Below are 24,270 nucleotides of genomic sequence, written 5' to 3'. Positions count from 1 at the left end.
GCTTGCAAACTGGGCATTTAAAACTGAAGGGCCCAAGGGAAAACATTTAAAAATCGTTAGAGTGAGTGGACGAAAAATAAGTAATTTCAAATGAATAAGTAAAACTTAATGTTTTCCAAAGTTATTCTCTAAAACCTCGCATGCAGTAATAATCTTAGAAATACTTTTAATCATCATTTTTACTGCAATCTTAATCACGTAAAACAAAATAGAGCATCTTGCAATCTCTTAAAATCTCATCCTCACTCCTTTTTAAAACATCATTTTCAAGTGGTTCGTTTGATGACTAGAAAGGACTGCTGTCTAGTCATCTCATGCCATCTGGGAGGGACTGCCACCCAGAAGACGCATCAGAAGGGACTGCCAACCGGAATAGGAGGCGGTGGATAGAAGGGACTGCCAACTAACCACAGGTAGTTAGAAAGGACTGCCAACTAACTACCTCATGTCATCTGGAAGGGACTGCCAACCAAGTGACGCATCGGAAGGGACTGCCAACCAGACTATTACCTAGAAGGGACTGCCAACTAGGTAATGCATGCATGCGCTAACTGATAGCCTCCTCAATAAACTGGAAACAACCTCTTTCAATTACTTGCTTTCGGAAAGAAATCTCAATCTAACTTCAAGGCTGATAAGTGCGGAGCTCAAAGCTCACTAAATCTCGATAATTCAATCATGCTCAAATATTCGATGAAACATTCGTACTCGTAAATTCTCATAAAAACCGATATTCGAAATCAATAATTCTCGTAATATTTTCTTAATCAGTCACTTCCCAAAATTCATTTCCCAACTCAATAACTCAAAAATAAATAGCTTCAAAAATCTATTGAGAGCCCTCGGGAAGGAAATCCACTAAAAAATACCGTAACTCATAGAGCATAATAAATCTCAAGAAATCAAGTCATAAAATCATAACACTCAATAATTCAAATAATAAATTAAACCTCAATCGGAAAAATAATAATATACTGCATGCACATTTAATTTAAAATAAATGTCCACTCACAGTACTATTTAGGCGATCACGCATACGAGTTACTACATCGAGCAATAGCTCAGTATATCGCCCTGTACACAATTAAAATTCATGAATAATGATTCGGCAATTAAATACGATTCCTAAAATCAAATCCTCATAATCATATCTTCACTTCTTCTCAGATTCAACCCAAATTATACCACTAATACCAATTCGTTAATTTAAAGGTTCTAAGGCAGAACCGAGAGATATCCGACGGTCGGATTTTCATAAATCGATAATCAAAACTCATAATCTTTGAAAATTCCTAATAAATTCAAAACCTCACCAATCTTCACCAAACTTCATATATAAGCTCTACAACATTTATAGGATTTAATAGGCTAAAAATTAAATTTAAAACGCGCCTCCACGCGCAACCTACAGTGGCGGCGCGTGGGGTTCACGCGCCACCGGAAACCACCTCCGATGGCCACCAAAATTTGGCAGCACCACCTACTTAACAAACCCAACCTCTTTCTCAAACCTGGAAGAGCTCCAATTTGGCCCGGTGAAAAATTCCAGAAAATTCAAGAACCCTAGGATTTGAAATTTCTTCGATTCGCTCTCTACACCACGAATTGAAGCTAGAAGTTTGAGGGGAAATGACAAATGGCTTGAGGCGCTTCTACTATGCCTGGTTTTGTGGCCGGAGATGGCCAGAATTGGAAGACATTAACGATTGAAGCCGACTGCTACAGTAAAGTTTGGAAGCTCGATTTACGAAATTCTGGCCAAATCGTTGTGAATCACCACCGTAGGCGTGTCAAGGGGGAGGAGGAGCATCGTCCTATGCCCTGGGTTCGTCGTTTGGGTGGCCAGAAGGAGGAGATTGGCTGGAAATCAAAGGGAGGCGAAAGGGAAGAGAGAGCTCGGGGAAGAAGAAGAGAGAGTTACCGAGCTAGGGTGGATTTCCAAAAATGGAAATCTACCAACAGTAATTTCCATATATATATAATTACCATGAACAGTAACTTTCACATTTTAAGCCATAACTTTCACATACGAATTCTGATTTTTATGTACCACATATGCACACCCTCGGTTTAACGTCCTCTACAACTTTCATGAAGGAAATTTTCTCAAATTTTGACCCGAACAAAAAGTCAACTTTTAGGGCCACTAAAAGTATCAAAATAGAGTAAAAAGTTGAAGTAATTGTCGTTTACCGTCCAAATGACTAGTAAACAGTTAATTGAAGATACGGGACGTTACAATTGGTCTACGTAAATTATCCGAACTCCCATGATCACCGCCATTAGGGGGAGGCTCGATGTCTACATGTTTTTATTTCGAAATGTGAAGGGTGTGTTGTACTCTTTTTCCCATTCGACGAAAGTCCTTTTTGTCCCATTAGGGTTTTGTTATTCGGCAAGCTTTTTAATGAGGCAACGTGAGGAGCACGATCGATGACATGTTCGGACAACACAACGGGGAGTGTTGAAGGAATTGTAATTTAGTGTGTGTAGTCCAAACAGGTTTATGTATCCTAGTTGGAATAGGGGTAGAATTTTCTAGATATCCTCGTCTAAATTAGAATAAAATTCCTTATACTCAATGGTATTGTGCTTGTAATCCTCTATAAATAGAGGTCCCTATTATCAATAGAATACACAACAACAACAATTCTCTTGAATTTCTCCTCTCTTTTCCCTTTATTTTACAACATTTTGGTGATACAGTGTGATATGCTTGTGACACATGTGTGACATGGCAGGCCAAGCTCCACAAGGTGATTTGAGACAAAATGGTATGAACATATGTTTTTGGTGATATATAGGTCTGATACATGTTTGATACAATATATATACTCATTTGATACATGTGCTATGTGACAAGTCAAAGGGTGATTTTGTGCAAAATTGAGTGAAAATGTGTTTAGTGATACGTATGTGATACACGAGTGACCTGGCAAGCTAGACTCGCTAGGAGATTTGTTACAAATTAAAGTGAAAACTTGTGATACCGTATTGATACACTTGTTATATATCTGTGACATGGCAAGACAAGCCCTACAAGGTGATTTGAGACAAATACAGGTGTGACTTGATGACTGGACCCGCAAGGTGATCAGATACAAAATAAAATGAAAATGTGTTTTGGTGATACAATGTTGATACATGTGTAACATGGCAGGCTGAGCCCACAAAGAGACTTGGGACAAAATGAAGTGAGATTGTCTTTTGGTGGTACAGTATTGATATATGTGTAACATGGCGGCCCGAGTCTAAAATGTGATTTGAGACAAAATGGAGTGAATATGTCTTTCGATGATGCATGCATGATATAGTGTTGATGCCGGTGTAGTACATATATGACATGGCGAGCAAGAGTCCCTAGGGAGTGGGGAAAAATTGGGTCAAACTGTGTTTTGGTGATACATGTGCGATACAACTTTGATAAAAATGTGATGCAAACTAAAGTAGCAGGCTCAGATCCTGAGAGTGGACAAAATTGAGTGAAAATGTGTTTTTGTGATACTTAGGTACAACTTTGACACAAGTGTGATATAGCTTTGATATAGTTTGACGGGTTGAGCTCGAGCCCCAAGAGTGATTTGGGAAAAAACTAGGTGGAAATGTATTTTGTTGTTACATGTATAATACAGCTCTGATGCAGGTGTAGGAATGTGATTTAGCGCAAAATTGACTTAGCCTCTAGGTCCGTTATCCAAAGAAAAAAAGTATGAATGAGTGTTAACCACAATCGGTTGAAACCATGGTATGTTAATATTTCTCACACATCAACTATTTTTACCACTTTAATAGCTCATTTTACTACTTTAAAGACTCATGTTACTACTTTGAAAACTAATATTACTATTGAGGACTCATTTTACAACTTTAAGGCAATTGTATGCATGTCATACGTCCACACATTCAGTTCTACTTCCAACAGAATCCAGGTTGAGCAATTTAGTGCAACAGTGTAAAGATTAATGCATACGATTATAAGTCGTGCTATAACCACGAATCCAAGTATGTAAGCAACAAAGCATAGTCCCCACTCATAGGGTGGGTCAACAAAATCCGTTTGACTGGGGCTCATGTCAAAGCTAACTGGGTTTCGGCCTCTTGGAGGCACCTGAGGATACTAACAAAGCACATTCCAAAGTACAAATTTTAGTGACGCCCCAAACTCTGGTTTACAACGCCAATGCAATTGGCACAGGTGGTACATTCACGTTAGGCACTTCATGTCAAATTGAAATAGAGCTATCATGAAACTTCCTTTCTAAAAGCCATAAAAGGACTGCAGATATTGACTGAGGGAGGGTAGGCCTAAACATTTAGAAGAAACTTCTATCTACTAATTTACATAATAACACAACACCTATAAGAAATCCCACTGGTTCCATACAGTTTCCAAGAGGAAATCTTGGCTAAACTTGCAGATGTCCTGGCTGATGTCCAGTGCTCATTGTCGAGGAACTGGCTGTGAAGCTGACTGATTACTTTGCCCATAGAACCCCATACCCAACGGCCGATAATAACCTCCACTAGCTGGCTGCACCTGCTGTTGCTGTTGCTGCTGCTGGGGCAGTGACTGTTGTTGGGGTTGCGTGGGCCTCGACAGACCCATTGAAATATGTGGAGGCATGGGGGGCGGAGGTGGCAAATTATTTGATCCATATCCATAAGGCATTACACCCACCATAAGGCCACCAGTTTGGACATACTGATTCGATGGTGGAGTTGCAGAAGATTGAGATGGTGCTGGGGGCAGTGGGGGCGGACCAAAAGGACTTTGCATCTGGTTAGCTTGGGACATAGTTTGCATGCTTGTTGATGGTGCCAGTGGCACACTAGTCATTGTTTGCTGTTGTAGAGGGGTAAAATAGGCTGCACTGCCAACTTCAGCATTGCCATCAGAAACAGACATAGATTTCTCAAGTTTCTGCCTTTTTTCTGGAGAAAACATAGATGCAGCTTCTTCAGCAACCAGAGAAGAAAGAACAGAAGTCAACATTTGTGCAGAGGATGTGGATGCAGCAAGTTTAGCAGCAACAGCAGCTGCTGCTGCTTTCTTGTTCTCTTCATCGGTGATTTTGACAGGAGCAAAAGAAATCACAGGTTGGTTAGGAGGCTGCGATTGGATGCCAGTTGGTTCTAACATCCTTGTAGATTCAGCTGTCATGTTACTGACATTGCTTTGTGGCGACAAAGACAGTCTCCTTCTAATATTGCTTACTTTCTCAATCTGATGTTGTGTAACCTGAGGGGCAAAAAAGTTCCATTAATTCAAGAAACTTTAGATCCATATACTTTCAACACAAAATCTAAAGTGAAACCATGAAAGAACTGCAAAGCATCACTACCAAGCAAACAGATATGAGTTTTATTGTAAGAAAGATAAAAATGAACGGATGCCAGCTCGAGTGGCTCCTAGATTCAAAGTTAGAAATCGGATAACAAAGGGCGAGGCTAATGCAACCACCTTATTCCCTTTCTTTTTATAATAATAATAATACAAAAGTGATAACTACAAATCAATATAAATATATATATATATATATATATATATATACACAGATCATATCCAGAGCGGAGCTCCGCTTTGAAATTAACTTGTGAAGTTAAAGTTTTCGGTCACTTTTCGGTTGCATTCCACATCTCAACCGTTCAGTTTTTAAGTACTAGTGTATAGATCATCTCTGCAAATTTTCAGCCAAATTGATAATAGTTAAGGTATCCAACTCGCTTAAACTAATGGATGGACTAAATCTGTCAACCTGAACCGTACTAGCTTTAAGACAGTTATCAATGCCTTAACGATCATCATTTTGGCTGAAAATTTGCAGAGATGATCTATACACTAGTACCTAAAAACTGAACGGTCGAGATGTGGATATGCGACTGAAAAGTGACCCAAAACTCTAAATGCGCACTTTAATTTCAAAGCGGAGATAGGATATATTCACACGATTAATTTCAAAGCGGAGCTCCGCTCTGGATAGGATCTGTATATATATATATATATCCTATCTCCGCTTTGAAATTAAAGTGCGCATTTAGAGTTTGAGGTCACTTTTCGGTCGCATATCCAAATCTCGACCGCTCAGTTTTTAAGTACTAATGTATAGATCATCTCTGCAAATTTTCAGCCAAAGTGATAATCATTAAGGTATCTAACTCGCTTAAACCAATGGACGAATTGAATCTGTCCAACCTGAACCATACTAGCTTTAAAGCAGTTATCAATGCCTTAACGATCATCAATTTGGCTGAAACAGGAAGATCTTTCCCCCTCTTTGAAACAGGAAGATAAATGTTTGCAGTGAGTAAAAAACTATAAAATGGAGCATTCATTTTGGAAAAGACACAATCAACTCATTTATTGTCAACTCAGCCTTTTTCTATGGACTTTGCTTTCATTTGCCCATTGGAGTTATCAAAAAGCTACCGAAATCAGTGTGACAATTTGGCATAGAGAACTATGGGATACAAGACAACCGCACTGCCTTGGAGCTTCACCATATGCTAACTTAATGGAATTGGATAGCGCCTCTGCAGCAATCTAGTTTTCTGGTTACCGCTTTCTAATATATTGGCAATTAAAGCCTCCTTGTTTCTTCACATGTCTTTTTCATGTGTACTTTGTTTTATGTCGCATCACCTAGGTTATGCAATTGCACATGCAACAAGGTGCAAACAAAAAACTGATAAATCAAAGGTCTCAAGTACTACAATCTCAGAGTACACCACAAAAGAATTAATTAAAGCTTTTAACCTTTACACTCATTCAATATTCATCCGTCATGAGAATTCTTTTTATTAATATCAAAACTAGTTTCAATACCCAAGCTACAAGATATCAACAAGAACAAAACAACACACCACAATTACCCTACACATCATCTAGACGGCTAGACCTGTCAACACTACTTATACAACAATTCCAGCACACCTCAGATCAACCCTCAAAACCATAGAGCAAAGAAATGAACATTCCAGTTCACCTTTACCCTCTCCAAACCTTGTAAATTAAGAAAAGAATGCAGATTACTGAGGAAAAATTACAAAATGCATGCCAGCAGACCCAACTAACCTTTACCATTGTTCAAAACCAATAGGGCTGTAAAGAAACAGATTATCCCAAAATTTTGACTGTCCCTTACATACCAGTTATGAAGTAAGTGTGGGCGTCTTTTCTCAGAAAATATTCAAAATGAAGTCTTTTCTAGTATGGTTAATTATAACATTTTCCAGTATAGCTAATAGTGCAGTAAGCTCCCCAGTTTTATTCTTTTTAAATTTTATATACAATACTCAAGCTCAACGGAGTAGGGAGATTATAGCATCTAACCCAAAGCCAAATGGCAATGAAAAAGGAGAGGCACATTGTATATCATTGGGCAAAGCTTATAATTCCCCCCCCTTGTAGGAATCTATATTCTCATTTGACAAAGCTCAATATCCACACTGTAGGAATCTATATTCTCAACAACATTCAGGCCTTTGCAGAACCTAGTCGCCTTCTGTATTACGAACTCACATGTCACTCGTATCTTTGAGGAATATATCTCCCTGAGACAATGTATTGAAACAGTTATCGCTAGCTTAGTGGCCCCCAAAAAGTTTCACAAATTGCAGATTTATCAGTCTGCCATAACCAAAATGGCCAGCTCCTCCTTTACTGATGAAACATATGCACACAAAAAAAATACTGGTCCACATTCCTGAGAAGATTCTCCAAACTTTTACCATATCGCACAGGGAATATCAAAGACAATGGTAAAATTTACAAAAAGACTCTTGCAACATTCTAACCTCTTCTCCGCTCTTTCGGGAGTACAAGAGTAGTCTTACAAAAAGCTAGTCAATGGATGCCCCATAAGAAGAATACGGCACAACAACTGCAAGCGAGAATTTCAATTTTCTCACACCCCACCTTCAACACCTCCACCCAAATCTGCCTCTCAACAACAACCAAAAGGTGCATAAAAATGCGGATAAACCGTTCCCTTATGTGAAGGCACTTGTCCTTCCATAATGGAAAATTTAGAGAACTTAACAGCCCCAAAATCCACCTTCTCCAACTGTATTCTCACCTTCACATTTTTAACAAAAATAAAACACAAAATAATAAGATAAAACAAAATCCCATTGCACATGGTTGTATGCCTTTACAGATAATCCTTGCAACCAACCAAAATCCCACACGCCTCTTAATCCCTGAAGCACCTTACAGATAATTTTGTAAAAATGGCTCACCAACCTTGTCGGTCTGACACTAAGTAGCACCGATACGGGTACGAGTATCCGGATACGATACGGTGCGATACGTGGATACGACAAATCTTAAATCTTCTAGGATACGGGTACGAGAAGGATACGTCGATTAAATATTTTTTTAATTAATTAATTAATTATATATATATATATATATAATTATAAAAGAACCGTTGCTTTGCTGCCTCCCATCCATAGCCCCATTGTTTTCATCTATCGGAGCGTCTCCTCTAGGACCAATTCTTTACCCATGGATACGCCCACTGTTTTCATCCATAACCCCACTGTTTTCATCTATAAGAGCTTCTCCTCTATCACTCTTGTTCCTGGACAACACAATTCTTTACTCAACCAATTCAATTTTCGATTATATTGAAAATTGAATGAACAATACATTATCCCCAACCTAGAAATCATATACCCAATCAAAAATACCATACCCAAAGATTGAATTCAGAAGAGAAGGAGAAGGAGAAGGATAATAGTCAGAATACCTGTGTGTTTGGGCGAAGTAGAAGAGCAGAAGAAAAACAGATCAACGAAGCCTGGAGAATCACGATGGGTTTGGATTCTCCTTTATTTTTTAATTTTTTTCTTCTATTCTTTAGGGTTAAAAAGTCTATTATGCCCCCGCGTACCCAATTTATTTACAAAAACACGTATCCAAAACAGATACCATCGTATCCAGTGCGTATCTAAACCCGAGCACATTGGATACGCGTATCCAGGCGTATCCAACCCGTATCCGACCCGTATCCCATATCGGTACGGGATTCGCGACCATTTTCACGTATCCGTGCATCCTAGGTCTGACATAACCAATCTTTAGCAACTCTGAATTCCTTGGAGATCAACAAATATAGCCCCATTTAATGCTGCATTTACCATCCCATTGCTAGAGCACTCTAGAACTTACACCCTACTACATTTAAAATGTCCCAGCAGTTCTGACAGAAAGCCTTCTATAACCATCTGAACTAGGTCACTTTCCATTGAAACAATCAAAGTTTTTCTCACTTCTTCAAAGGTCTCTGCAGTCAGCTGCCATCTTCCAAGCTAGTACTGCCCAATCCAATCCTTCAATACCTGTTCTCACCCTTTTATTTCTTGAATGACAACTCCGAAAAAAAATATCAGGTCCTCTATAAAACAATACTCATTCGCAGTCATTTCGATTGCAATATTTTCTTCGACAATTCAGCACGCTACCCTACATATCGCATTCTGTAACCCTAAGAACGTTGGCCTTTTGCCACATAGAAGCGAAAATATCAACCCTGAAGACCTCATTCTGTGATAACATCGAGCCCCATACTTCTACCCTCTGCCTCCTCCGTGTCCACTCTTTGGTCTACAAAGGTTTCCTTTACTTATCCTCCTCCTTAACTTTCTGATCAACAAATGTTCGATCTCCAGCCAGCTCCTCCAACAAACTGTCCTCTCCGGATCGATAAAAGTCACGAACCCTGAAATCCTTTATCTTACACTGAATTGGAAACACAATACGTAGATTCCAATACAGAAACAGTCCGATTGGTCCAAACTTACAGCAGGAAGGAAAATCCAAGGCTATACATCTAACTCCCCCAGTACTACAGAACATTCCTTCTGCTATTTGTGTATTGGTTTCCTGTAACATCACAATATCAACTTGGTTCAAAACACGACTTCCTTAAAAACCCTCTCTTCCTTTGATTTCCTAAATCCTTACAGTTCAACTATTAGCATGCTCTGCCCCACCACTCTACCAGCGCATCTTCCATCACAATTTTGAACTCATGTCTTTTAGCTCATAGTTCTCTGTTTCTCTACACACATTTTTCTTTCCCTTCTGTTGTTGCAATTATTTGGAGACAAACCAGTAGCATATTGTCATTCTGCCAGAAAACTAAGGATAATTCAATAGCAGTACTCCTCTTTCAATTTCTTTTATTTTCTAAAACCAGTTGCACTAAAGGAGTGGAGTCATCCCTCTTAGTCCTGTTTGCCCAATTGCCTCGTACCTGTTATTGCTGCTCCCTCACCCTTGTTCTCACCTAACCAATTCCTGAAATAATAAGTTGACTCCACAATCAGACTTTGCCACCATTAGAAAGTTAGAGCATTCCCACTGCTCAAAAAAGCTCATAGTCTCTTCCATACATTAGCCAGCACTGCTCTCAATATCTGTCTTTCCTCAATAGAACCAAATTCCTAATTACTTCTGTTTTTTCCAAATCTACAAAGTTTAGAGAGCCCTCCTCTTTCATCAATGAAATGTGCAAGTAAAATCAAATTCCTCCTCTTCAGGTCATAGCTAAATTGTGACCCTTTTCATTCCAGTAAAAAGGTCAAGTGACTTGGACACCAAGACTGTCTAAATGATTAAATATTACTAAATTTATACATGCATTTTTTTTGTTTATTAGATAATTCTAAACTAATACATCCATATCATAATCAGAAATATCTAGCTGAGCTGCATGCTGGAATAAGAATGTTTTCTTTTTGTCCAACAGCCATATGATTTCACATTATAAATTTATAATGTCTAAAGATATGAGACGGGATGAAAATTGCCAAACTGAAGTTGCCTATAATGGGTTGAGAACAGCAATCAATTGGCTGTGCTAAATAATGAGCATGCAGCTCCCTGAAGAGCCAGTTTTGTGGGACTTTCCAAAATGGTCCAAAACCTCTTCCGTGGGTGACTTTTTTCATCTCTTGACAACCAAAATATCATTAATGCTTTCCTCGTAGATAAATTTTCACACCAGTCGCATATTTCCACATCCATGGACAAGTGACGGATTCAATTGCATAATGGTGGACACAGATGTGTTGTGAGTATTTTAATTGAGATTACAGCAGTGAATTATCACTGGGATAGTTAGGAGTGGTACACATGAGTGGACCCTGTGAAATGATGGTGCATCAAGCAAAACAGAGTATCGTAGAAAGAGTGAGGGACCGCAATTGCATCTGGTTGGAAGACTTTGTAAGTTTGTAGTTTTTTCCTCGCATTTATCTCTGCCTACACAAGATTCTGTTATTCTCTCTTCATAAAGGTTTTCCATGTATCTGTTATGTTAATGTATCTTCTGTATATAATACCAATCGGAGGAGGTCAATCACACATATTATGCTCAAGTAATTCTTTCAACCATAGTCCAGGAAGAAACATAATATCACTAGGTGCCGCCTAGTGATATTTTGCATGTTTATCTTGTTCACCTATTTTGATATACCACTGCAATTTATTTGCTCATGTGTCTACTTGCAGTAGTGTTATGACAGGTGAATACTATTCCTGAACTGAACTAAATACTAAATACTTTTACTAGTCCATTCAAGAATTAGTGAACTTGTTCAAACCATTCCAGGTCATAAGTGCCCATGTTCCAGGCTTTTCAAGAAACATCTAGTTATTCAAATATAATTTGAAAGCCCAGGCCTATATTTTAACTACTTCTTGGGCCACCTTCACTATAACCTTTCCAGAAAACAAAGTCCATCTATCATCCAAAATATTTATCTCCTTCACAAACCTTGTCTAAAATACCCACTTGTTGCCCCTCATTTTAATCTTTGAATCCTCTTACTGTATGGCCCACACTCAAGTCCATATATAACCACCACTTCTATAATCACAATCAAAGTAGCCAGACCCATAGTCCAAGAAACCTAGATATAGTCTAAAATCAACAGGTGTCATCACTTCAAAACTTTATATATGTACCCAGACTTGCCTTCAAACTGAGCGCCTTAAACCCATCTTCCTACATATTTGAGATCTCACTTCCAATGGATCAAATCATAAATTAACTCTTAGACACTTCTTGTGGGATCAGACTATCAGTAAATTGAACGTACCGTTGTCACACATGATGAATGCAGTGTAACAGCAACAGACACCTCTTCTAATCTAAACTAATTGAGGTCGCTCAAAGACTATAGTGGCCTCATGCAGAGGGAAAATTCTTGCATTGTCATTTCAATAAACCCAACAGACACCACATCGGATTTGGAAATCAAATGAAACTTAAACAGAAGTCTTATACAGTTATACTATTAAGTATTAACCACTTATAGTTACCTACTCTTTTGCATTGTTGCCAAAGCCAATTGCCCCAGGGAAGCAAATCTCTGATGCACACCCACAATCCTAATTCATACCTTCCTACCCTTACTCTCAAGAAAAACCAGGTTCTACTATAGAAAGGAAAATGAACAACCCACTTTCTAAGTTACACATAAGAAAATTCCCCATTTCCAATGAATCATGCACAAATTTCATGTTGCAAGCCACTGCACAATCCTAGCTGAATTGGCAATTGCAGCTAAAAAATTTCTTCTTACTTCAGTCTAACTGATAATCAGTACCCTCTGTGGACCTCTTTGCACCCTGCTTTCCATGCCGCTCTTTTGATGTTCCAGCAGTAGTTGCATCACCCACGATGAAGCCTTCAATTACACTAGAACATAATGTTATTTCTGCACGAATCCGTTTCCCAACCAACTCCTAACCTATTCAAGCACCGACAGATCCAATATACCCCCCTCCTGTTCTGACTAGCGGGATGTTTTTCGAAAGATAACCCTTTTCGAGATTGTGTGATGCCACTTTAAAGCTTTTGCAGTCATTGGGTAGTCAATCACTGAGGTACTATTAAGTATTCCTTTTTTGTTTTGGTGATATTACAAAAGAACTTTCATAAACAAAACAAAGACATACAAAACAGAGGACAAGGAGTCCACTAGACTAACCGAAAGTATGGTCTACATACAAGACGATCATTCAACAATATATAAGTCACAGCTGCATGCCAATTACAAAAGAATGCCTAGACTGAGTAATATGTTACTAACGTCTTGATCTCTAGCATCCGCAGACAAACCCTACTAAGTTTTTTTTTTTTCCCTGTGATATTAACACATAGATCCACAACCTCACCCATATCAATCTATAAACAATTTACCTTCTGGCTAGTTCTCTTTGAATCTCTGAAATGTCTATATGAGCCTCTCAACCCTTGAAGACTCACACTCTGCCCTGCCTCTCATTTCTCAAGCTCTCTTTGAGCCTTCTACTCTCTTTATCTTACTTATTGTCTTATACAGACATGAAATCAGAGAACAAAATGACATAAGAAACCTATTATTGAGCACCACACCCAATCAAAAAAAAAAAAGATTAACCAAAAAAAACAAAAAAAATAGTGCAGGAGACAAGAGATCCATTGTATCCATTGTATAACTCCAGTCTATACCTATCAATCATTCCAAACAATAACAACAGATTCAGCATATACATATGTTGTGTCTAATATTCAGCATCCTCTTTTAAACACCTTAGGATCTAAGTTGTAAGGCACAAGAAGACAGCTGAAATGAAAGCAAACTATTATAGCCAACAAATCTGAAGGAAAAAAAATGAGATAAAAAACCTATTATTGAGCATCACAACCATGACAAAGATGCATTTTCGATGAAAATTACAAGACACAAGAATTCAAAATTTTCAATGAAAACTACAAGACCAAGAAAAATACAATGCAGTTAGACAAGATACCACTAATTGTAACTTCCTGTCTACACCTATCAATCCACTCCAAACAATAATAGATTCAGCACTACCAATTACAACAGAAGTAGAACTAACATACAGCTAATTCAATTCTGAAAATAATGCAGAAGAGGAGCTATGTCTAAAAGATATGTTAATGATTGCATGCAGAGCTTAGCTGCTAATATCTAACTCTCCCTTCATTAGTTCCATAAGATATCCTTAAATCACTGTTCTTTTATTTTTGTTTCTTTTATCCTTCTAATTTACAAGTACTAAAAGATATATTGAAGAGGATAAATCTTTTCTGCAGCACATAAAAATGGTGGCCAGGTAAACTAGGAGACAAATAAACTGAACAAATTCCTAATAAAGCTAACACAAGTTTTGAGCTAGTGGATCCAGATAGTACAAGACTAGATACCACCAACTGGCAGAATTATAGAAACAAAATTGTACCCTACAGACACGTCTCTGTAAAACTCCTATAAACTTATATAGTTATGGCTAACTTAACAAATTGATAATTAGATCCCAGTTTTATAAAAACAAATGTAATCAATCTACACCCTATATACTCATGACACAAGTAGATGCAGATAATGATTAGACCCAAACAAGATACAAAATTATGATATTCTACTCTTATGTCAGTATGTAATTCAAAAACCAGTGTTCTATTCTTTATTAAAAATCAAAAATAGCCATATAGAAAAAGTAAAAGATTTTGTGAAAGACTGTTGACAGAATATTCTTCAGACTCTAGCAAAGCTGCAACAACTAAATCTATCATCTTCCCCTACTTACATCATTAAAGACCTTCCATGAAAAGTTATATCAATTTCAGCTTTAAACATCTTATCTTTTAAACTATGAATCTCAATCTCTACTTACCTAGATGAGAGAATGACATTCAATGAAAAACTACTTCAAAAAATTGATTGTGAAGATGCGTAAATGCACATCATTTCCAATAAGTAAAGGCTTCTTAATTTACAAGGCAACTAAAGAGTGGGGGGCTCTTACTTGTAACTGAGTGCGAACAGCTTCCAGCTTTGGTTCCTGTGAAAATCATATTTACAAGCAACAATCAATATCTGGAATTTAAAAAAACAAAAAATGCAGAAGTGAGAGCATATGTGGAATAATAAAGAATTTGTACTTGGTCCTGAAGTGCTTCTTTAAGCTGCAAAACCAAGGCAGATCTTGTTGCTGCCACAGCTTCAAGCTGTCCAATAGATAGATTAAGTACATCTTCCTGCTCCTTCAGATCATCCAACAATGTAGATCTCTGCTGAGTCCCTGATTACAAAATTAATAAACAGCATAAATGTCTGAGAATTAAGACAATGTATGGAGGAGATTATTAATCAATGGCATCTATAGAAAAAAAAAAGATCAAGGGAAATAAGAACTAGAACAAGAAAGTTGACTAGATAAAGAGAAAGAACCCAACTAACTGAATGCAACAAGGTATTCAAACATCTCCATTGTTTACGCGCATGTAAATCAAACAAGTTGATTGAAGTTTGTGAGGAGGGCTAATCAAAGTTGCTGAAGGAAACGGATTTATAAGCTATTCAATGCAATATAGGATCCATACAATGTTTTGCTGAAGAGGTGTACCAATCAAAGATCTTTCAAAATTTGGGTTCAGGGAGACTTTTGCAAGTGTAAACATTAAGTAGACTTCAATCTTCCATAAATGGAGCCTTGGAATCATTCTCCCTCTCCTCTCATTCCATCCCATTTCAAAAATGTCTAACAGAGGGTTAAGAGCTTCACTGGGTTTTCCAAGGAGGTACAGGTACTCAATTGGGTGCATATTTTGGGTCTGCAATCAAAATCTCGAGTCAAGTTTACTTGTGTCCAATTCAATATTCCTTGCACAACTCCGCTTGTGATTTGTTCAAAAATATGTATAATATTGCATTTTTGTCACTAATATATAGTCTGTACTCTGTTGATGTATGAAGATGTTTCAGAACTACTACCTACTCTTGGTATGCTCTTGTAATTATTCATCTTGGCCTGGTAATTTTTCTAGCATTGAACAAATCCACAGCAATCATAATGGGAACATTTGACAAAAGTTGGGAGTCCACTCCATATGTGTGTGGAAGAAAATAAATAAAAACTGAAAAATAGTGGGTAATTTTTTTTTGAAGAATGTGTGAAGTTTTTTTTTTTTTTGTGAACTGACCTTTTTATCCTTGAATAATTCAGTTTCAAAGGTTTTTTTTTTAATATTTAAGGGCTATAACCACAAAAATAAAATAAAATTCAGTTACAGCGACCAAGCCCTCCTCTTAAATATAGTATAGATTTTTCTTTATTTAGAATTTATCCTTCTTACAATTTAGGCCTCCGCCTTATATTTAAAATAGAAAATAAATTACTTTGTAGAAGGTGATAGGCCCTTGTTATTTATTTTCAGTTAATGGGCAACATTTGCAAACAGTTTATTAATTTAAATGTTCCTTTAGGATTACTAACATTAGCCTGCATCTTCTATAGCTGCACAGTGACACAACCACCCAAATCAACAGGTCCCAAACCAGAAAATGAAGAAAACAGGAGTGAAAGATAGAGACAGAAGGATACAAGAAGTGTTTTCTATGAAGAAATGTCTCAAATGTTAGCTAAACCTCTCTTCTTATAATTTTCAGGAAAGAATTCCAAGATTTAGCAGATATGGGCTGCAGTTATTGTGTTCACTCCCTCTTTCAGTACTGTTATCCCAATTTCCTATATAAATTAATTAATGGAAATCTCAATCTACATGTCACCCACATCTGGTACAAGAGTCCCACACACTAAAAGGCACTAAACTATACCCAATTGAGTGGTAGAAGCAGAAACGTAAAATCCAATAACCAAACTTTGAAAATAAAGACTAAACTTTTAACATTAAAACGGTTGCATTGAGCCATCTAGTTGTTTGATGCACTGATGAACTTAACAACATAATCCAGCTCATACCTTGAGTCAAGTTGTTTTCAACCTCTTCCTCTATTTTACCCACATAATGTGCAGCAACACTACACTTGTTTAAAGCAGCTTCTTCGCTAGCATGTTCATCAAGAACAGGTTGAAGTGCGGTGAGTATCTTTTCTGGTAGACCTCCAACAGCCAATTTCTGATGTTTAGAAGGATGATAAGACATGTTGAAGCTCTAACAGATAAAAATAAAATAAAGGAAACTGAATACAGATCAAACTTAGATGCTATGCCAAGTGCTTACGATTCTAACTGAGTGTGCATCCCTCTTCACTATCTTGATAGGATTTGAAATCTTTCCGTTGCTTATAGGTGGAGGAGGATTCTTTCCCGTCATTTCATCTTTAAGAGTTTGCCCTCGAGAACCAAAAACCTTCCTTTCATCCCATATGTCAACCTGAATAAACCAATGCAGCAGTCCCACCCCCAAAAAAAAATAAGCAAATGAATAAATTATCCAAGAGTGGAAGTTTCCTTGTAGATGAAGAACTATGATTACAATACAATTGGCTCCACAAACATGGTCAGAAAACAATGGGAATGGCCAGATACTAAACTGGTGTTACTTGGGGAATTAAAGCAAACTAAGAATTTTATTAACTGATGGAAGGTGCTAGCACAGCTGGCTAGCTCAGAACCTACTTTCATCGAGTTACAAGCAGAAGAGGATCTTTTAGTAGCCCAGTCCCACTACTTTATACTAAATAATCAAGTTTCAAGTTACGCAAATGCATGCATACAGACATCCAATCACTTGGTCTTTTACTGTTCGGTAAGTCAAACAAAAATTTAAGAGAACATTTATAAACTACTAACCAGTCTCATGGCAGCTTTCTTTCCGTGGTCATCACCATTTTCATAAACATGCTTGAGAGCTGCAGGAAGAACTTTCCAAAATTCATTCACAAACTCACTGCCCTTTCGCCTACTGTTTTGCAATATGTCATTCGCCAGATATAGAAAAGACACACGCTGATCTTTTTGGGAAGAATTGAAATACTTGTCCCATGTTTCAACAATCTGCTTTGCTTTCTTCCGATGAGAAATACACCAACGAGAAAGAGCTGTTTAAATGTTTAAAGAAATGCATAACATATCAAAACATCGATGTGAAGCTCAATGGATTTAGTCCAACATATCTATCTCCACATTCTCATGAAAATTACGGGCACAGTTACTACAATAACTCTAAGAAACAAATAATGTTGACGGTTACATTACCAAAAATTGATAGGGGCCAAAAATTTTACAAAGAAAAATAATTTTGTAGAACCCAACATATCAAAACACAAAGCCAAAAGGATTGCAGAATTGGACAAAATTGTACACTGATATTGATGTTATTCAAAATAGATAACAAAAGATTAACTGCAGGAGATACAGGTTAAACCATCCTGTATGCTCAATTATCATAGTTGAACGATTTATCCAGAGTCACAGAAGCAAACTGCTTAAGAAATTTAGGAGCTGTCTGTTTTCAGAAACAACTGTGGTAAAGCCACTAGCCTTACAGAGCTCATCTTGAGTACAAGCCCCAGGCTTGTGAGCACAAGCCTTAATTACCAAGATGAAAAAGAACTAAAAAAATATATAAAAAAAAAGGGGAAATGAATGTTTCAGTAGGACTGTATATGGTTTTCAGCTAATATAAGGAAGGGGGAGGACTTGTAATACACAAAACTCATTCTCTGAATGAGTTAAAAAAATGCATTCAATAAAAACATAAATTATAAAAAACAAAAAACCAAAAATGTACGACAATTAGTCATGCAATACTACCACAAAAACAAATAAGACTCCCTCAGAAGATGATAAACGAGTCCATGACACTAAAAATCAGATACAGCAAGTAGTATGTTTTTGAGGATACACTCGATGCTTTGTTGTGAATTGTTGAGTTTAGAGAGCTTCTCAGACAGTATATGTCCGTCAAAACCTTCGTTGTTGCTCATCCTGCTGTTGCTCAGTTTTTTTACATCCCCTGTTGCAAAAACGTTATAGTCATGTTAAAAACATGAAAATAGAAGTACCCCAGTAAAATACACCCATTCAAGCAACTGGCTACAACAATTAGATTAACACTCTTTGCAGTATACAATAACAGAGCCTCGTCACAAACATCAAACGTCATTTCAGAAATCCTGGTACTCAGTTCTCTACTATATATTTATCAGGGTCCTAATTCCCCTAATAACATGTATGATAAAAAAAAATTGAACCGGTTTCCTACAAATGTAACTAAAATAGTGCTTACTGTACCAAAGCCAATTACTTTAATCTTTTTTTTGAATAGTAGTAGATAATTCTTATTCAAATTCTTCTCCGACATTACTAGGGTTTCATCCCACATGATTAATAAAAATCAACAGCAAAGGTCATTTCTTAAATCCTGATCTTGGTCCATATTTCCCTGATATCATAGAAATTGACCCATTTGGTTCAAGTTTAACTTGAAATCAACTGAACCTTTAATCCCTTAATACTTGGCAGGTTTATTCAATAATCTCGAGATAGATATGAAAAGGAAAAGAAAAGAAGCAAAATTTCTAGGGTTTCGGGACTTACCAGAGCAGCGGATGCAGAGGTCACTTGGAGTCTTCTTCTTCTTCTTCTTCTTCTTCTTCTTGTTGTCGGCCTGACACGAGGAGATGCTTCGAGGAGTCTTGAACACAAGCAAGTGAGATGCTTCGAGAGAGAGAGAGAGAGAATCTTATTCTGGGCTTTTAGATTCTCTTCGCAACAATTTACAAAACTGTTTTTCGGCTCCACTCCGCGGCTCCCTTCTTTTACTTACCTACAACTCCACTTCTCCATCGCCAAATAAAAATATCAGATAAAATCCAACCGGGAATTTCTTTTTCTTTTTAGTTCTTTTTTCTTTTCTTTTTTTTCTTAATTATTTTTTTTTCTTTTTTCTTTTTTTTAGTGAGAAGGGAATTTGAAAGTTTAAAAATACGATAAAAATAGAAAAGAAAAAATAGAAAATGATAAAAAAAAAAACTCCATCTAGAAAATCCTTGAAAGTTGTTGAACTTTTGAATACCCATAAGATTTGGACAGATTGTTTAAAGTCCTAATTGAATACCAACAAATTTTAAAGGACTTTTTAAAATCTTAATTCAATACCCACAAACTTTTGAAATTCAAAACAATCATCTGGTAGTTAGAATTAGCAAGATGGTTGTTTGTGTGTGTATGATGAGAGTACCTGTGATATGTTTCAAGGAATTCATAATGCAAAAAATTGGCAGTTTGATTAGACCTGTGGTAAGGGTAGATAAGCTTATTTTAGCTCAAGCTCGCAGAAAATTCAGTAGAGTCTGTGTTGAGGTGGATCTGGATAAACCCTTGAAACCATTTGTGGAGTTGGGCTATGAAGCTTTTGGTGTGGTTTATGAGGGCATATCTACAATATGTTTTAATTATGGAGTGTCACCATTGTCCTTATGTTAGTAGATTTAATCAAAATATTGACGAAGTGGTGTTAGCTCAGTGGTTAGAGCACCCACTACCTAGGATCCAAGTCCTAAGTTCGAGTCACCATAAGAGTAGGAGTGAAATCCTTTTATCCTCTTTTTAAAAATAGAAAGAAAAAAAATCAAAATATTAAATTTATTTGAATGAAAATTCAAAACTGAAAATGACTGACCAACTTATCCAAATGGTATGACCTTTCAAACTAAAAGCAACATGGAAGTTGTTGTGCAAAAAGATATGTCTTCTCAAATAGATGCTTCAGACTTCTATAAATACAAAAGCAATCACACCACTTTGCATCCAACTTTTGCATTAGAAATTTTATCCAGTATTCAAAGAATTTCTACATTCCATATTAGAGTTTAAGAGATTGAGAGAAAATAAACACCATATGTGTTTGTTGATCCTCAAGATTGTAGTGCTTTTTCTAGAGGAAGTTTGATCATTGCACTCCTGGGAGACGTTTGCCGATAACTCTTCAAGCACTAACGAGGAGGCAATTTCATCTTAAGTGAATAGAACCAAGTTCTAGCCTCGATCACTATCTGTTAAAGGTTTTTCTAAAATTTTATGCTTTAGTTCTCTTATATCTTATTTGATTTTGAACTTATAGTGGTTTATCATACGTATACTGATTTACAATATAGCAATTTCCTAATTAATTTTCTAACAATCTTAAGACGAAATATTGAATTGCTATATTATATATAATCTTGTAAATACTACTTTTGTGTGGCTGTCCACATAATTATTTTGGGGTCAATTTGTAATATTCACTAGCTAGTATCTTCACGATGTAATATCAAGGAAGCTTGTGAGTGATCACCAAGAAACCATAAGAGTGGTCACCAAGTAACCTTGGGAGTGATCACCAAGTTACTATATGAGTGATCACCAAGTTAGTGTGATCATCAAGTAACTCTATCCCTATTTAAAGGGAAATAATGAGAATGAGAAGACACATCTCTTTCCCCCATCTATTCTTATCTCTTCATATTCTTTACTTTCTAGCAAGCAAGTTATCTCATTTATAACACATTATCAGCATGATAGTCTCTCGTATAAACTCCTGGAGATTCAAGTCATATGGTGCAACTTCGTTCCAGGTAATATTCTAGAGTTTAGCTTGCTTGTTCTTTGTTCATATGGTATTCTCCAATATTTATTATGCCAACCCATGAGGATATGCATAATTCGAATAATGCAATTGCATCTACAACATTGATTGTGCGAGTGGGCATCAATATTCAAGTTGTTCTAGGCATCTTGCTAGACACACATATCAATGAGGTAAGTACACATTCTTTATCATCTTGACTTATTACCATCCTTGTGTTTGTTTATGCTACATTTATATCCATATTCATTTAAAGGAACTGAAAGTTCCTAATTGGTCTATCTCAAACCCAAAGTTTCGAGTGCTAAGAGTTTGAACCCCAAGTTCAAACCACCCAAATTTAGAATACGAAGTTCCTAGTTGGTTTATCTCAAACCCGAAGCTTCGAGTACTAAGTGTTTGACCCGAAGTTCAAACCACCAAACTTTGGAACCCAAAGTTCTACTAATAAATCTCTAACCCGAAGCTTCAAGTATATACATGGCTTATTCATAATCCATTTTTCAACTATATATGTCAGTTTCAAGTGAATTACTTCCTTTGTGAAGTTTAAATTATTTCAATGTCAGGAACCTCAATTCTGACATTCATGGATTCTGACATATCTCATCTTCTTTATATAGGAGATAACAAACTTGGAAAAATGAGAACAATGTGAAATATGTTTGCATTACTTCCAATACTTACAGCCAAAGGCGTATATTGAAAAAATTGGTTGCCCTCTCATATGGTTTATATTAAACAACCACTAAGTCAATTGAGGCATGTCATGTCGTGAACCAGAAGTTCACTGATCAACATGCATTTATGCTTTGGCATGACCGTTTGGGTCACCACGGATCCACCATGATGCGTAGGATCATTACATATTCCAATAGACACCCATTGTTGAATAAGAATAATATTTTGCCAATCAACAATCCTTGCAAAACATGCCCACAAGGAAAGTTGATTATGAGGCCATCTTTTGCAAAGGTTAATCCAAATTCCCAATCATTTTTACAAAGAGTTCAAGGGAAAATTTGTGGGCATATTCAACCGTCTTGTAGACCATTTCGGTATTTTATGGTCATGATTGATGCTACTACAAGATAGTTTGACATGCTAAAAGTAGCACACAATTTAACTCTACAAAATATAGTTGTCAGTATAGAATAAGTATGGATCGTTCAAGTCGGGGATTGAGGGTACACCTGTAATTGAATAAATAAATAAAGAATTAATTCACAAATATAGTGTATTATAAACAAAAATAAAAGAAGAAAAGAATCCTAAAACATAAATTAGGGGTATTAGGGGTGTGAAATCTAAAATTAAAAATGAACAAAAACAAAAATGTAAAATACATATACAAGGGGTGAAACGCAAGGAACAAAGATCAAAACTACAATCATATGAATGAAATCCAATTACAATTTCTATAGTTGATTTTCTATGTCATGAGAAATAAGTTGACCATGTGAAACGTTATTAAGCAAATGATTTCTCATATTTTACTCTTCCTTGAATATTTAATCTAAGTGAAAACACCTAAATTAAACCTATTGAACATGCAATCATAGTCTAGAACTATGGTATGTTATCATTTCTCATACATCAAATAGTTTTATCATTTTAAGGACTTGTGTTACCATTTTAAGAACTAATATTATTATTTTGAGGACTCATACGGTAAACTAAGAAAATTTACTACTTTAAGGACTCATGTTACTACTTTGAGGACTAATATTACTATTTTGTAGACTCATGTGGTAACTAAGAAAATTTACCACTTTAAGGACTCATGTTACTACTTTGAGGACTAATATTACTATTTTGAGAACTCATTTTATCACTTTTAAGGCAATTGTATACATGTCATACGTTAACACATTGTAGAATTTCCCAGTCTAGAAAGCTAGCTACTCAAGAACACATTCAACGCATGAAGAATAAAGAAATGATGTCAATCAAAGTGCACAACCTAGTATGAAAAAGTTCATCTATTTGCAATCCTCCATAATTGGTTTCAACTTTTGTCCAAAGCCTTTACTACTTATGATTTAGGTTTACAAAACTATTAGGTGAATTGTTTATCTAAATCTAGCTCCAATTACATGCAAATCATATAAGTGTCAACCTAAATAAGATAAACATGTAAAAGTTTTCTGTAAAGCAAAACCAATCAAGCAATCTCACATAAGCAACATAGAAACCAACTACAAAGAAATTGCAACTTTTATTCAAGCATAGAGACGGGCTTTAAACTTTGCCCTTAACATTATATGTTAACTAGGAATCATTGTTCACAAATTCAAACAAAAAAAAACTACAGAGTTTACAAGGAAAAAGATTGAATTACACCGTGAAGGGATGAGTGAAGAATACTTGTAGACGTTGAACACTTGAAGAACTTGGAAGCAAGGCTTCAATGGCTAAGGCACAAGGGTGGATGATGGTGGCTAGGACTTGCTCACGGCTTCTTCTTCTTCTCCTCTTTGCTTGAAGACGCAGAACTCTGAAGACTAGAGAATGGAACAGAACTTTTGGTGTGTGAAAAGAATGAAAGAATTGGTATGTGAGATGTCCCAGGGTGCATCTATATATAAGGGATGTCTAAACCTTTTGGATCCTTCTTTTAATTTTCAGAAATTATCTAATTGGTCCACACAACTCCAACCAATTAGATAAATCTATGTCAGCATTCTTGTGTCATCTAACTAATCAGAAGCCTTTAAAATGAAGTAGTTCTTTAAATTGCCAAAATATGGAGAGATATAATCTGATTTTCTTCTTCAAATTCGGCAAATAAGGAGTATGGGCAACAACAAATGTATCTGGATTTGATTCCATTATTTTTGCATGTTGTAATCTCTTGAAACTTTCCTTCATTATC

The 24,270-nt window shown here is 36.4% G+C and overlaps 1 protein-coding gene across 2 annotated transcripts; it reads right to left on the bottom strand.

The window, feature by feature from the left end:
- Nucleotides 1-3,953: 3,953 nt before the first annotated feature.
- LOC112192276 (histone acetyltransferase KAT6A) lies at nucleotides 3,954-19,610 on the bottom strand. Of its 2 annotated transcripts, none has more exons than XM_040516375.1 (8): nucleotides 19,367-19,610; nucleotides 18,581-18,782; nucleotides 17,618-17,865; nucleotides 17,046-17,198; nucleotides 16,784-16,940; nucleotides 14,964-15,103; nucleotides 14,828-14,863; nucleotides 3,954-5,239 (listed from the first exon to the last, which is right to left on the bottom strand). In XM_040516375.1, exons 3-8 carry the CDS (start codon nucleotides 17,624-17,626, stop codon nucleotides 4,442-4,444), a joined length of 1,293 nt encoding a protein of 430 aa, XP_040372309.1. In that variant the 5' UTR covers nucleotides 17,627-17,865; nucleotides 18,581-18,782; nucleotides 19,367-19,610; the 3' UTR covers nucleotides 3,954-4,441. The 2 variants fall into 2 exon arrangements, with proteins under 2 accessions (XP_040372309.1, XP_024187698.1); XM_024331930.2 differs by having other exon boundaries at nucleotides 18,672-18,782.
- Nucleotides 19,611-24,270: the final 4,660 nt, after the last annotated feature.

The sequence above is a fragment of the Rosa chinensis genome, chromosome 3 (assembly GCF_002994745.2).
Source record: "Rosa chinensis cultivar Old Blush chromosome 3, RchiOBHm-V2, whole genome shotgun sequence".
Lineage (NCBI taxonomy): Eukaryota > Viridiplantae > Streptophyta > Magnoliopsida > Rosales > Rosaceae > Rosa > Rosa chinensis.
This window is presented reverse-complemented; position numbering and strand designations above follow the sequence as displayed.